General features: G+C 43.0%; 1 protein-coding gene across 1 annotated transcript in view; it reads right to left on the bottom strand.

Moving 5' to 3' along the window:
- Nucleotides 1–11,835: 11,835 nt before the first annotated feature.
- TFEC (transcription factor EC) overlaps nt 11,836–16,185 on the bottom strand; it is a 31,932-nt gene continuing 27,582 nt past the window's right edge. The window contains exons 7-8 of the mRNA XM_066633430.1: nt 14,918–15,065; nt 11,836–12,213 (exon numbers count right to left, since the gene is read on the bottom strand). Of these exons, the coding sequence (XP_066489527.1) occupies nt 11,836–12,213; nt 14,918–15,065 (526 nt within the window). The remainder of the gene's footprint in view (nt 12,214–14,917; nt 15,066–16,185) is intronic.

Below are 16,185 nucleotides of genomic sequence, written 5' to 3'. Positions count from 1 at the left end.
TATCTTGAAAATATGAACAAGGTTTGCACATTTTCTCTCTGCACATTTGCAGCTAATGAGTATGAGAACAAAGTGCTTATTCCGTCAGCCTCTGCTTAACGACGCCACTGCCTGTTTAAAGACGTCACTTTGGCCCTCAGCATGCACCATGAATGCTACTTGGCCCACTATATGAAACGAATTTGACACCCCTGAACTAGGCAGTATTGCAAAGCATAAGGAAGCTTTCAGTCTTGCTGCCTTCTGAGTCAGGTGTTCTACCTGCCTATATGATATATGTAGAGAAGGAGAGCTTCAAAGCTGTGCAATATCTTGTCAGTCATTTTAGTTAGTGTCTCCCAAATCTCCACATCTAGCAAGGAGTTTGTATTTGTCTGGCCCCTCCTACAGTGCGAGGCAGCCAAACTTGACTGGTAGCCCACGGGGAGGGTGGGGGGCAGTGCTCAGATCTTACCTGGCAAGGCACTCCTCCTCCAGGGGCCATTCCACTTACTGACTTCGAACTTGCAGGACACTTATCCCCACCCACTCTCCCGTTTCTGCATTCTGGGCTTTGCTGCTTGCCATTTTGGGGCCAAGTAGGAATTTTTCCGTCCACCTGATTGGTTCATGGTGGGTAGTTTTGTTTTGTTTTTTGCCTATCCCAGACCGTGGTTGGGTTTAGGTTTTTTTTTCATAAGAACATAAGAACAGCCCCACTGGATCAGGCCAAAGGCCTATCTAGTCCAACTTCTAGTATCTCACAGTGGCCCATCAAATGCTTCAGGGAGCACAGACAGCAAGACACAATTTGCATCCTGGTGCCCTCCCCTGCATCTTTTCCTTTTCGATTAACATGAGGTCCAATCCTATCCAACTTTTCAGCACTGGTGCAATTGCAATAAGGCCCCCAGGTTAAGGGAAAAAAAAAGTTACCTTATCTTGAGGAGGCCTCTGTGAATGCCTTCCCAGCACAGGATGCAGCAGATGCCCCATTGGGACAGCTGTACCAGTACTGGAAAAGTGGATAGGATTGAGTCCTTTGTATTGCAGGTTGGTGCCAGCATGAAGGCTTAAAGCTGGGCTTTCGATGCGCACTCAGACATCAGCGACGGCAGAGCGTTACCCATCTACCACTCCTCAGTTGCCCATCTGGTGCATGAGGTTGGCAGGGAGTCCCCTGGCCTCGATCCTTGGCCCCCCCCTCAGATCCTTAACCAGTCAGGGTGGGCCTGAACGGTTCACTGCCTCCACCCTGCAAAGGTTAACATCAGACGTTGTGCTCCTGATCGAGGGGTGTGGCCTTGAGTTAGGGTGTTTTGCCCTCCAGGGGTTGAACTATTGTCTGATACTCCTTCAGCAAGTGCCTCTGTAACTTTGCCTACCTTAGCGTAATTCTGCTGGTCCCTGTCTTCCCCTCCTCTGTATCTTGCTGCAATAAAGTGGCCCTTTCATCCATGTGCGACGTATTGCATGGTCTTTGGGGGGTGCGCAGAAAAACAGCCAGTTTCTTGTTGTTTTTGATTTCATGGCGCGAGTCCTTTGTTCCAGCTAAAGAGTGTCATGAAAGTGCCGTAAAGTACTTCCATGCCACACTTTTGGGAGATAGGCCAGCGCTCGTCTGTGTGCCAGCCTCCACGCACTGACGCAGACCCCAGGGACAAGTGAGTTTGTGTCAGCCAAGCTCTGCCAGTGCAGGGGTTTGGGGGGCATGGGGAGGGCAGAGAGGAGGTGGGAGGGAGGCGTTTTGGGGCAAATGAGGGTGGGCGGGCAGGGAGTGGGAGATGGGGCCAGGATTTGGTACTTATACAGGATCCCATTCTTTGGTGCTCTGGGGCAGTCCTGGGCGGATCAGATTTGCGCAACCAATTTTGGTGGCGCAGATTCAAGTAGCCCCATTGGGGCTGCTGTGGTTCTCCCCAGGGTAAGGGGAAAGGTTTCCCCTTGCCTTGGGCTGAGACTTAGACAGCCCAAAATTTGCACTGGATACAGCACAGGCTCACCAGTCTGCCTGTTCCAGCGCAAATTAGGATTGCGTTGCCCTCGTAATTTAGTTTTGAACATGAGTGAATCAGGTGAACCTCTCCCTTCATTTTGCTCCACCTTAGCCAGTACTACAAGCCTCCTTTTCTCAAAACACTGCTACTGCTTCCAACCTTTCCCCACTTTGACACAATACATGACATGCTATACCAGTTTTTACTCATCCATTGGTACTTGAGGTGGTGTCTGGTGGTACACACAGGACCCCCAGACCCCTGCCACATGGCAGTGAGACCAGCAATACAATGTGGCAAGCAGCAATTGGAGGCTTGGCTTGGCAGGTGAAGCTCCAATGTGCCCTTTGCTTTTCGCATGCTCGAAAAAGCCCTCCAGTCCATCCTGAGCCTCTTACTGGTGTTTGATGCATGGCATCTGGCCTCCTAATATGGAAGCAACTGGTGATGGTATCATTGCCAGTTACTTTCAAGGCTACTTCCAATAGTTGAATTATGCAAAGTGGTACAGCAGGGGAGAAATGTTAAGAAATGTTCTCCGATATGGATTCCCCCCCCCCCACCTATTCCTAATTAACTAGATGCGAGTTCGGTTCTCCAAACCCCATCCTCAAATATGTAATTACTACCCAACACCATTCACCTGCTGGAACATATATGCATTAACAATCTGATTCTGGGTGTCACAAGAACCTGCCAAACGTTCAACCAGGAATTCTGGCTGAATCCCTGCACTGTGTGCTGTCACCATTTGAGATGTGACTGTGGGCAACAAGGGACAAGGCATTTTTGGTGGGAGGGGAAGGTGTCCCTTGCATGCCAAGGTGAGGCTCTCTGCAAAACTTAGTGCTTTGGGTTGGGGTGGGCCAGTGGGTAGACCGGCCCCAGGAGGGGGATGGTACCTAGGCCAGATCGTAACCCCCCCCCCGAGCAGCCCAAACTTTCCAAACTTGGTTTAAAGAACTTATGCCTACATTAAGGTAATACGTTCCCCTCTTCACTTGAAATAGCCCTAAACCTGCAGAAAGCACTGCTAGACTCCACCACTAGGATAGCTCACTTGTTCAACCTGCAAAGTTCCTCCTTCCTCCCCTCTCCCACCAGCAGCTTCTCCAGCCATTGCAGCAACACCTTGGTTCCCGGCAGCTCCTAGGTATGGCAGTCATAAACCAGCAGTCTCTGTTCCAGCAGCCTCCAGGGGTCTCCGTTCATTTAGTCCATCAGTCAGTCCATTTAGTCAGTCTTTCCTCCAAGTTCTTTCTTTCCAGTCTCTCCAAGCTCCTTCCTTCTACACCAGGGGTGCCAAACCCCGGCCTGGGGGCCACTTGCAGCCCTTGAGGCCTCTCAATGCGGCCCTTACGGAGTCCCCAGTCTCCAATGAGCCTCTGGCCCTCCGGAGATTTGTTGAAGCCCACACTGGCCCAATGCAACTTCTCTCAGCGTGAGGGCGACTGTTTGACCTCTAGTGTGAGCTGTGGGATGAGAGCTCCCTCCACTGCTTGCTCTTTCACATCTGTGATGCAGCAGCAGCAGCAAAGGAAAGGCCAGCCTTGCTTTAGGCATTGAGCTATTGCAAGGCCTTCATTCATTCATATAAGTTCATCTTTAATATATTCATTTATGTAAACTTATGTAAATTTATTCAAATTTTAAATGTAAATTAATTCTTTTTTTCCCCCAGCCACAGACACAGTGCCAGACACAGTGCCAGAGAGCTGATGTGGCCCTCCTGCCAAAAACTTTGGACACCCCTGTTCTACACCCACCAACTCTCACTGCTCCAGGTGCTGCTCCAGGTGCTGTTGCCTCTAGTGGCTGCAATTGTGCGACACACGCACTTCTAAAGGTCTAGGATTTAACCCCATGCTTCCCAGATCTGTCAGAGCAAGGGGCCACTGTTGACAAACCACAGCGCCCTATCTCCTCAAAGGATCTTGCGCATTACCATTACAGATGCAGGTCTCTTGTTTTGTGTGCTCCTTGAGGCATCTGCTGGGCTATTGTGAGATCCAAGAAACTGGACTAGATGGGATTTTGGCTTGATTCATCTGGGCTCTTATGTTCTTATGTCCTTCCGTGAATTTGTCTAATACCATTTTAAAGCAGCAACCACCTCCTCCTGTGATGTTAGTGCATTTCTTTCTTAGTCTTGGAAACCTATCTTGGGAAAAGGCAGAAATACATTCAAAGTACAATGCCTGAACACATCCCTGAGAACAGTGCGGATGACTTGAAATGTAACAAGAGTTCCAACTACTTGAGCCACTTTGTAGGATGGATGCCTCGGACTGTGGCCACAAAACATTCATATGTCAATGCTCATTCTGGAGGGCAAGTATTGCACCTGAGAGGCACATTGAGCATAATAAACTTGTGGAAATATTGACTGGCCTTGGCATCAGAGAACTTGTTTTTGCAAAGCTCCCGAACCTACATGTATCCAGTTTGTAAGAAAGTAAGTTCTTTCACAAACTATGCCAAATACCCATAAATAGGGGTGTTTGAAAATGGTTTTATTTTTTCTCAGATTTCATGATTTGAAAGGCAGAAAGTGGTGCTATGTGTGTTTCTTCTAAGTTCTAATTTTTATTAATTTTAAACACTTTAAAAGCGTACTAGGTAGGTGATATAGTATCAGCAGATGCATCTACAGTATTATTTCTGCTTGGAAAAGTAATCTCTTTCAATTTCTGGAAAATATCATAAACACCAAAATGCAGTGTTTTTTCGGTTATTTTAAACACAAAATGCAGCGTATTGTGTTTTCATGTGTTTTAACAACAACAACAACAAAAATTCTACCTATACAATGGGTACAATGAGCCCATGGTTCTACTTCCCAATACAGGCTGCAATCCTAACCACACTTTCATGAGAGTAAGCCCCACTGAACAAAATAGGACTTACTTCTGAGTAGACCTAGTTAGGATTGTGCCCACAGGCATTCCTCCACAGATCTGGTGTCATTTATCCATAGTTATCCACAGGGCCCCCTATACCTCCCACACCTCCCTTCTTTGTTTATTTTCTTGATCAACACAGAAACAGTGTCTCGCTTAACGTGCATGAACGTGACCATGCAGGCAGGGAGCCTGCACACTAGAAGGACACAGTTGCAATGTTAACAGGACACAGGAACTGTCTTGCTTCCTGTTACCAATGGGTTAGTCTCCTCCCTCTATATAAGCTCTATCTTAGATTAACCAAGGACAAGATAGACATGCTCTTGAGTAAACTACAGAACAGCACCCCAATAAGAGTGCCTGTTTAGGCACATTTATTTAGGTGTGCCTCAAGGCAGAAAGTATATCACTACATTGCTCTGTCTAGAGTCTGTTCATTGCCTAAACCAAGGTGAGCTGTCGGTCCTTCTGGGACACACCATTCCTACTCTTAGAGGTCCACTTCCTTGGATTTCTGTGGTCGCAGAACCTCTTGCTCCTCCTGTCATTATTTCTGCCCAGCCCACACATATATACATTTGATCCCTGTTGCATATATGCAACATTGGGCAGAAATGACTGAAATTCTGGAACAGAAATTCAGGAACAGTTCGGTTTTCTGTGTGGAGTCTGGTAAAGAAATTGACTCATCAGGAAATTGTCCCACCAATGCAGACCAAAGGGCTCAGGAACTGAGAGGAGGCAGGCAGCTGGTCTAATGACCCCAGCCCAATTGTTAAACCTTCCACAGTTAAGCCATCCCTAGTTACAGTCAGATATGACGTGTATTTAGAAAGATTTGCGGCGAGCGCTATCAGAGTAACACCGCGGAAGCATGTGGCTGAATAATGTCAGTTGGGTGAAATATCCCTCTTTCATTCCAGACATAAATTAATATCTTTATATTGCCCTTAATAATGACACACCAGTGTCACATATGACCTCAACAAGAACAATTGTCATTTTTAATGAAACCTGGGAGAAAAAGCGACTTTTACAATACATACAATACGAGGAATGTCCCTCTCTCCTGCAGTGCGCGGCTTCCCGGTGAATCCATAATGTTCACTATACCATTCTTTCCCGGCGCTCTTTCTCTGCCAAACCTCGCCTCTTATTCAATTATGCTGCTCGGATGAGTCACACGCAATGTTTTCCTGCCACTTTTCCTGGCTCATGAAACTTTTTAACGAAACACTTGCATTTGCAGACACCAGATGTTTTGACATAAGGAGAAGCAATATGCAAATTTTAATCCATGCTAGGAACAATAGCCTGCGGGCACTTTTTTCTTATTACATGAATCATATACTTACACCACAATGTGGTGGATTGCATCTGAATCATCTCCATCCTGAACATTCTACACTTGTCTTGTAGTTGCCAATTAATGAAACTGATATAGATTTGAGTTGATGGGTCTCCATGATTTAACCAATACCACCTGGCATTCTTCCCCTGACTGTAGCATCCTTGATTAGATTTTGGGTCCTGCTGATGATTAGTATCAAAATTTCACAGGTTTTGCCTCAAATCGACACTGTCTGTCAATACAAATGATGCTGACATCCGATTTGATGGGGCGCCTTTTGCTAATATCGCTGGCTCTAATCAAACAGGCGGCCCGCAATGTTTTCTTAATTTGTACATTGTGATTCAATTTTCTCCTGCTATTTAACCTTTCGAAGGGCCCAATTTGGCGAGGTGCTGAGCGTTTACCGACTTCCAAACCATGACGCCGTTTTGCAGCTTCAGATCCCAAGTGTGTACAACATTCAAAAGTCAAATTCCCCTTTTTTTCTGGCTAATTAAATTCTAAATTAACCGCAAGAGTAGTAATTAGCCTCCACTGTTGCAACACAATAATTAAAATGTTAATAATTAAACCATTCCAAAGCAAATAAATTGGATGTACATCTAATGACATTTGGAAAAAAAAATAATTGAATGCTTTAAAATATGCACAAAGACTACAAAGCAATTGCTAAGTTGTGTCCCTATTTAATCCTTGCATACCATTCCTTTCCTTACATAAGCTATCAAATATATTCTAGGAAAAAAGCAGCACTCAGTGTTGGGGATTTTAAATGCTAAAGCTCAAATCCTTACTTAAATTCATCAAACATGGGTATCTTCAGAGTGCCAAAATGTTGTCTAATTATCAGCTCTCTAAAATGTTTTACATCCTAAAGTACAATATTCTGTTTATCCTAGATTGTCTGGGGAACATCTAAGTACTTTTTTTTTTTTTGAAAAGTGTTTGTAGAGCTTCTTCATGAATTAACTGATACCATCTTGCCCGCTAGCAATTCTGCAACTTGTGAAAAATGTTTCCCATAAATCAAAGCCTTAACAGCAGGAATAAACAGATAGATCATATTAAAATATATAATGGGAGGCTACTGGATCATGATATCCTATAAGGGATGCAACGTTTAGTGGCAGTCTTTCAGCTTCTCATCTGCTAGGTATCCTCTTGGATGTGCTTAGCTGGGGTTATTATACTGTCTCGCTGGACTGCCTACTTAGCAGTAGTCTTGAACAAAACAACTTCACAAAGGCCAAATCAAGAGCAATTTGACTTTCTCGAGGAGTATTGTATCCCTATAATAAACATAAATACCCAGCCTGTATTAAAAGTATTTTAATAAAGATTGCATAAATGCAGGTAATAAAGCACATTCTGGTGCATACAGTATCTTAGAAAATAAGAGATTGTATTAACAGTGAAAAATAGCAATTATTATAAAAATGACTCCACGGTCTCATAATAGCGACGTAAATGCCTTAACTGATCTAAAAAAACTTAACATAATTTTAAATTACAATCATTTTACATTATCCAATTTTATATACAACCCTATTACAGTCAAATGTATTGTAACAATGTTCTTATTGAGATTAAATGACTGGAGCGATCCCCAGTCCTTTATACTCGAAAGCAACATCATGCTTTAAAAAAAAAAAAAAAAAAAAAAAGATGTTTTCACTTATTTTAGCATTTCATATAGTATCTACACTGAAGGCCATAGAATACTTTTGAGCTGTTGTTCGATGAGTATCTATATCCATTTCATAAATTAAATTTAGCAATATTTCAATTCCCCTCCTTTCTGCATAGTGATGAGTTTACTGTGGTTTTTTGTATACTGGAAGAATGAGATAAGTTTTGAATATCAGTTATTAGAAAAGGGGGGGGGGAATAATCCAGCCCTCCTGCTCAATGAATATTCTAGTGGTAAGTTTCTAGGGCTTCCACCCTATGAAAAGCACCTGCCTATTGCTAAGACTTGTTTAAAGCTGTATTGGAAGTCTTTTGATCATATTTCCATAAACTACACTTGTAGCATATATGCCAATATTAATCTAGTCTATGCCCCTTTTCATTCATAGGATTGTTGCATGAACTCAGACTGAAAGATTCATCTTTTTTTCTATAAAGAGTTGAATATGAGATCTCCTAGAGCTTGCTCTCTCTAGGTGCATAGTGAAAAAATAAAGGCGCTGGCCCTCTAGCCAGAGGCACTAAAACAGATACTTCATGTTCGGGACACATTTGTGCAGCAATTATTTCCGAGATTGGTCATACCCATGCTGTACATGAGATGTGCAACGGGTTTGGGCCTGTGCTGTATCCTTGCCTATCGTAATGGCTGATGTGTGTAAGCCAATGCTCTTTTTGCCTACAGAGTGTTTCAAAGTGGAATTGTTTAAAAAAAAAAAAAAGGCACATGAACATTTCAAACACTGATGCCTGCCTTCTTTAGAGAAACAATGAGATTCAGGAGCTCCTCAAACCAAGGAAATTCGTAGCGGAATGACCAAGTACCCACACAGACACAGAATGAGAAAATTGTGTAGCACATTCATATTTAATCTCCTTATCTCCATTAAGAACTTGTCCACAGATGTCTTCGACGTACCATGATAAGAGATTTCTGTACAAGGATAATTTGAAACTGTCTAGGATGGTCACTCTTGCCTCCTTCCTCCCACTTCTGAAATGTTAAGTTTTCCGATGAAAAGTTGGGAAGGATGAGTGTCAGCTTATTTCCTGATTTATTAGTATTTGATCCAGGATCATCCCGTTTAATTCGCTTCAGGAACCCACACCACTCTCCATGATCCCGCTAGATACAAAAATGATGTGAGTAACCCACGCCCTCTTACACAGAAACCTCTTTCATCAATCTATATGTTTTGCAAAAGTCCATTACAAGTGTATTACCACTATAAAGCTTATAGTTACCCTAATAACCCAGTGTGATTCCAAGGTCAACCTACTTCACCTTTTTTGATAGTAAATCTAGATTAATAAAGTATCAAAATGAATTTTTTTGTTTAATGGAAGCATACAGCTGTCATTGTTCTCTCTCTCACTCTCTCTCACTCTCTCTCACACACACACACACACTCACACACATTGTTCTCTTCCTTCTGTATAGTATAAAATGTACGCAAAAGTAATGATGCACTATTTAGTATGTTCGGGAGGCACTATAGTATATATTATGTGCACCGTTTACAAAGTACACAAACAGTTAGTAGTAACTCATTCTACCTGGAAAGGATGTCAAAATTCTCACACCCAATCCTAAGGGCTGCTAGCACTGTTCAGTACAGCTGCACCTCTGTATCCTGTGGGATCGGAGCAGACACCAGAGTCTCCCCAGGGTAAGGGAGCATTCCCTTACCCTATATAGAACTCTGCTAGCCCCAACTCTGCTAGTCTTTTCAGATGTGCACCAGCTCCTGAGCTGGTGCAGAACTGAGGAGGTCGGCGTCAGGCTCCATGGCTCCAGAAGGGGCACAGAATTCGGCAGCAGTGAACACAGCATGGCATCAGCATTGGAGAGCTTAAGATTTGCCTGTTAGTGCCTAATAATAAGAGTGGGTCTTAAATCAAACTCACTCCTTTTATCATCATTTAAATCTATATCATATGTAACACTTTAGGAATTCTGCATCTCTTTCTACCTTTCAGTCTCTTTGACCCCCATAACTATGTCTATTGCTTTCATTCATCCATCACACTAAAATATGACCCATCACACTAAACAAACAGAGGGGTTCAGTGAGCTGCAAAACAATGTTTTTAGCTCTGCATTTTCACTATAAAGAATGGCCACAATAAATTCTGCACAGTTAATGCCCATTCAAGAGACCACCACAAGTGTATCTTTTTCTACTAGGTCACATTCCAGTTCCTAATGTATTTAAGCAGGGGTGTCAAACATAAGGCCCGTGGGCCAGATGCAGCCCTTGGAAGCTCTTTTTCTGGCCCCCACTATAATTTGGGCTCTCCCAGAGTCACCCTTTCAGCTGCACTGCTTCTGTCGAAGCTCTGGGAGGGCGAGATGGAAGGAGGCCTCTTAAGGCAAGGAATATTATGGGGTAAGGGCAGACAAGAGGGGTGAGAAAGGGAGAAGCTGCCAGGGTGCTGGGAGAGCCCAGTTATCACTGGGGCTGCCCCTTCAGCTGTGCCACTTCTGCTGAGGCATCATGTCGCAGACCACCTCTTAGCCACTGAACTACAAAGTGATACCGCCACAGACATAGCGCTACTAACAGGGCAACCCATGTGATAATTGGGCTGCCCATATCCTGAAACTATTATCACGTTTTGCACATTTTCTCTTCTTTCATTTGCAGCTAATTAGTTTCTATGTGGGGGGGAAAAAGTGCTTATTTCTGGCCAACATCTGCTTAATGACATCATTTTCCCGCTTAATGATGTCACTTCCAGTCCTCAGCAGGTGCCACAAATACTGTTCGGCCCACTAAGCAAATCTGACACCCCTGTTTTAGACCAGTCTATGTTGTCAATTGTTTTGTTTTTAATATTAAGGATATTAACCAATGTATTTCATTCACTCTGGATTTTTGCTGGTCTGAGACCGTAATAAAAGATTTGATTTGATTCACTCTGGAAAAAGAATATGGTAACAGTATTTTACACACCAGTTGAAAGTATTTTCATGAGTAGTTTCAGGGTGTTGAACTAGGTACAGCAGGGTCTGAAGTTGTGTCCTAGCATTCCCAGGAGAGGATCAATGTCATCTGTGAAGTTTGGAAGAGATCCCATCTAAGCTAAGACATGCTTTTCATTCTGTCAGAGGGATAGCTTTTTGCAGCAAAAACAACAGAGGTGCATGCAGCATCTTAATGACTAAAAAAATGTAATGTGCCCTTCTATCCATGGGGATCCATTCCTGGGACCCCTCCATGGATACGGGGGACACCTGTATTAACAGCGGCCACCTGTGCACCTCTTCCCACCTGCCCATTAACATCTCTAAAGGCTAGAAAACTTATTTCAATATAAACTTCTGTAAATTAGATTCTACATACAGGCAGATCCCTGTACCCGCAGATCTAGTATCCATGGTTTCCATTATCCACGGATTGGGGGGAGGCCAGTGCACAAGTTAATGTTCTTTAAAGGCTTAACAGGAAGTATTTCTTGCTTTATACAGGTTGCTATAAGCATTCAAGCTTACAGCATGACAAAAGCAGGCAGCCTGAATGTCTGATGAAACTAGACTGAACGCTAAGCAGGACGTGGAAGTTAACTGCTTCCTGCTTAGTGTGAGTTCATTCAAGCTGCTGGCAGTCTGCTCTCATTGCGTTAATTGGTGCATGCCCCCCCCCCTCAATCCATGGATAATTGAAACTGCTTATGCTGAAATAAATTTGCTAGTTTTCACAGTGCTACAAAACTCTGTTATTTTTCATTCTGTTATTGGTTTTCTGGGATGTTTGTACCACTGAAACCACACGTTCCTAGACAGGTTCTGTGGGCAACTACTACTGACATTTTTTTTTAGTTAAGCTCAGCCACGACATAAATACACATCACAATTTTTTTGCACCAAAAACATAACAGTACAAAAACAAATGCAGTCATCTTCTCTGTGTTATACATCATCCCCGTCATATGAACTAAAACTGCTTCTTCGGCTGCTTCCTTTGGAGGCTGCGGGAGACACAGAAGATAAAAGCGGATCCGTCCCAAAGGGTGATATCGTATCTTCCAGTAAGATCTCGTCTAACCTTTGTTCTTTCAAAGCCGCACTAAAAGACAAATCTGTGAAGTGTGAGAGTGGATCAGAAAAGGCTGCAGACGGATCACTGAGATCAGAGCGTTGTTCGAGGGCCACTGCCAGTTGTTGAGGATAGTCCACTGAATTATCTTCTGGGTATGCCTGCTGTTTCATGAGGTGGTTTGCTAAGTCGACCGTGCTGATTGAAGACATGATGGGCAATCCATGGGCTCGCACCTGTATTTCTAGTTCCTGTGATTTGAGAGCAAAAAGTTTCAGACAATCACTCTAGAAGGTCAACGGACTGTGTTTCACTATAAGCTGTATACAATAGCATAGCTAGAGGCAGTGAGGTATCTAGGTAAAATTGAACCCATGGCAAGCGCTCAAATTGTTCCCCTGTCCAAACAGAGAAGGGGATATCATGGGGTAAGAAGCCAGCCCTGTCCATCCCACCAAGTGAGTTTATTCAGCAGACTACACAGAGAAGGGGAGATCAGGAATGAGAAGCCAGCCCTTTCCATCCCACCAAGTGAGTTTATTCAACAGACTACACAGAGAAGGGGAAATGGGGGGGGGAGGGAGAAGCGAGCCCTGTTCTACCACGTGAATTTATGCAAAGATTTGCACCATTAGCTGTAGTACAGAAACACAACACTGGGTAGAATATGGGTCCATGCCCAGCACCCCCCCTTTAAGAGGCGCTCAAGGCAGATGTCCCCACTTGCCACAACCTAGTTACAACACTGGTTAGAAGAGGGCAAAATGGTAAGTATTGCAGGTGCCACAATGTGCCGGGTAAGCAGCACCCCTCACTCACCATGGGAGCCATTCCAGGCAGCGACAGCAACACGTAGGAGACAATGTAGCAATTCTACGCTACTTGGGAAGCACCCAAGGCTTAAGGCCTTGTTGCTTGCGGGAGTGCAAAGAGCACTGAAGGAAGTTGAGACTGGGGCTGATGTAGCAAGGAATCAGAGCAATGAAAGAGACACCAGGCATGGATTCAAATGTAGAGATGCCGGAGAGGAGAGCCGGAAGCGGGACAGAGTGAGATCAAGACAGAGTCTTGAAAGAGTCCTAAGAGAGTCCTGAGAGAGTCTTGAGAGTCCGCTCTCCGGCCAGCCTCCTCAAGCCTTTATTAACTCTCAAAACACATGAAGCAATACCGTGCAATACGGAAAGTTACTGAAGGTTTCTAAGATTACACTAGCTACAACTAGCTAGCTCTAGCTAACCACACACATTCATAACATCCTGTTGTTTACAGGCACTGGGCTCAGACTCAGCATATTACCAAGGCCAGCGTAGTGTGCTCCGGCCAAGCAGGCATGCCTGCGATTGTCACATACTAAAACTAAGCCCAGCGCCTGTGCATAATTACTACAAGACACCTTTTGGTTCGGCGAGCACCTGTGTATTGCTGCCCCCACCAGATACTCTATTGGCTATATGGAACTGATCTGGGTGCGAAACCTACATCATGACACAACGCTAACACCAGCAAATATTCTGAATTCTATTTTGACAATAGTAATTCCTATTGTAATACCTCCCATAACACTGACTCTTTAGTGCTGATTCACTAGCACACTTCATCCCAGATTGAGTCACAGCCATTGTAGCCAATGGGAACAGTGCATTCTGGGTAGGATGGAGCCAATCAGCTCCCATTTCCTCTAATGGCATCCCCTATCATACTATTTCAGACAACACTCAAAGAGGCCCATAGACTGCATTGATTATTGTCATTGTTTAGGTATCACAAGGTCACAGACCTTTTTTTCAAAGCATAAAAAGGCATACTGAAATCTTTAAGATTGGCCTGTTTTTAGTGTTTTGCTGTTACCTGGATTATGATGGCTACCACCATGTGCTTTGGCACCACATTGATTTGACTGGGAGAATTCAGCATATGCTTAATCCCTCTCATTGGAAAAAAAAAAAGCAGCAGTTCAAAGCATTTAACTTTGGTTAGATAGTGCCCTGTATTGAGTATTTAAAAGCGACCAATAAAAAATCCTGCCGGCATTTCCACTTGCTAATTAGCTACCCAAATTCAGGGATGCTATCTCGAAGCGGACCAGATACCTACCTCAATTAAATATGTTGTAAATCATGCTCACCATACTACAGAAAGCCAAGGGAAGATGATGTGTGTCTTAATTTAATGTGGCATTATGTGCCGTAAGGTAACGCAATGTCACAGACATTTTTTTTTTCAAAGTGTGAGAGAGTTCATTGGAATCTCCTGTGTTCAAACAGGGTTTTCTACAAACAGACAACATTCTTCCCCATGTGCACTGTGGATTTAATCTAGGAACAGTCAACATCAAGGCAGAGATTATGTTATTATGTTATTTTTCAAAAACACCTTAAAGCAATGGTTCTCACACATTTGGCACTGGGACCCACTTTTTAGAATGAGAATCTGTCAGGACCCACTAGAAGTGATGTCATGACTAGAAGTGACATCATCAAGCAGGAAAAGTTTTTGCAAACCTAGGCTGCAATTCTACCCACATTTACCTAGGAGTAAGTCCCATTGACTATCATTGTTAAAAGCATAGACATAGTAGCTTGTTAAAATCATAGGTCTGTAACATTTCCCCAAATGCAGTCACATACCATGGTAGCATCAAGTCTAATAGATGAAAAACAAAATATTGAAATGAATGGAGACCCACCTGAAATTGGCTCATGACCCACATAGTAGGTCCCGAGCCACAGTTTGAGAAACTCTGTCTTAAAGAATAGCAGACTCCTAACAGTCTGTCCGAGAAGCGTAGAACCTTAACAATGCAATAAATTTAATTTGCAGCCTTGTCCTCTCGTCACGTAAAGTGGTTTGGATGAGATGATGGGAAGAAAGATCTTGGTGGGTAACATTTGGTGTTGAAGATTTGGGGTGGGGGGTTGTTCCTGAATGGGTATGTTTTTTGTTTCATCTACAAACCTGAATTCGCAGCAGAAGTTGCTTGTTAGCCTGCTCTAATTTCTTCTGTCTACGTTCTAATTCCCGGGCTCTTTGTTGTTCTTTCTGTAGCCACTTGATATACTCCACTGATGCTTTTAAAATAGTTCCTTTGTTCCAGCGCATATCACTGCCGAAAGTAGAGATAACCTTTTCACAATTGTGCATGTCAGCAAAATTCATAAGAACATACAAAATCTTTTTACATTAATATGAAATAATGATTTACATGACCATTATTCACTCTTAGATATTATTGCGTCTGAATGGAAATTTTAATAGAATAGTTAAGAAGCCCTTATATAGTAAAATTAATCCCAGAATGAAAATAAGTGTCAAAAGAAAGTAATAAAGTGACTTTTTGTGGGAGAACTAAACGCAATATCACGATTCTACCATTACAGTTTTTATATTTTTAGTGAAAATTGCTTTTATTATTAACTTCAAGATTAAAATCTATGTGCAGTATTTCTGCATTAATGAACTAAGATGCATACATTACAGAGAATTTAAGCATAAATTTTTAAAGATCATTTCAAATATACTACTCCTCTTACCTGACTTTCTAATGAGGAAGCTTTTTATGCTTATTGGCAGGAAAAAAAAAAAAGTCTCACTTGATTGTGATCCTCACTGATGGTGCTACACAAAAAGCTGAGTTTAGCAACTATTCCATGTCATATTGTGAAACCCGTACAAACGAGGATCAAGGCAAACTCAAACAAATGCTTCTCCTAGGTATACAATGCATACGCCAATTACTGCTGCAGGAACATGTGCATTAATGCTACAGCAGTTCCCAAGTCATTCCTGTGAAACGCACCCATGGTTGTACTATGGCAGTGTTACACAAGTATGCCGAGGAACGACTGAGCACAGGAAGGTGCACTCTTGGCAACAAAGTGCCGTCACCTGCCTGCATGACATTACAGTCAGCTCACATCTTATGGAGGAGGATTCTGGTTCTGAAATCAGTGCATAAGGTGAAAACTGTGTATAGTTAAAATTACCATTAAACTCAAAAAATACATACTGTTTCTTTAAAAATTAAAATCACAGCACAAGAGACATGCAGAAACTCAGATGACCAAGGAAACAGCAGATTTATTCTCACATCTCATACTCGCTCTGGGGCATATACTTAGTGGAATGGCGGGTGGAATCACCTGCATTATTCAGACTGTTCTCTCTCTCTCGCAAAGCACATATACTTGAATTTGCACAACTAAAATGCACACATGAAGCCTGTA

The sequence above is a fragment of the Tiliqua scincoides genome, chromosome 7, assembly GCF_035046505.1.
Source record: "Tiliqua scincoides isolate rTilSci1 chromosome 7, rTilSci1.hap2, whole genome shotgun sequence".
In the NCBI taxonomy this organism is placed as follows: Eukaryota; Metazoa; Chordata; class Lepidosauria; order Squamata; family Scincidae; genus Tiliqua; species Tiliqua scincoides.
This window is presented reverse-complemented; position numbering and strand designations above follow the sequence as displayed.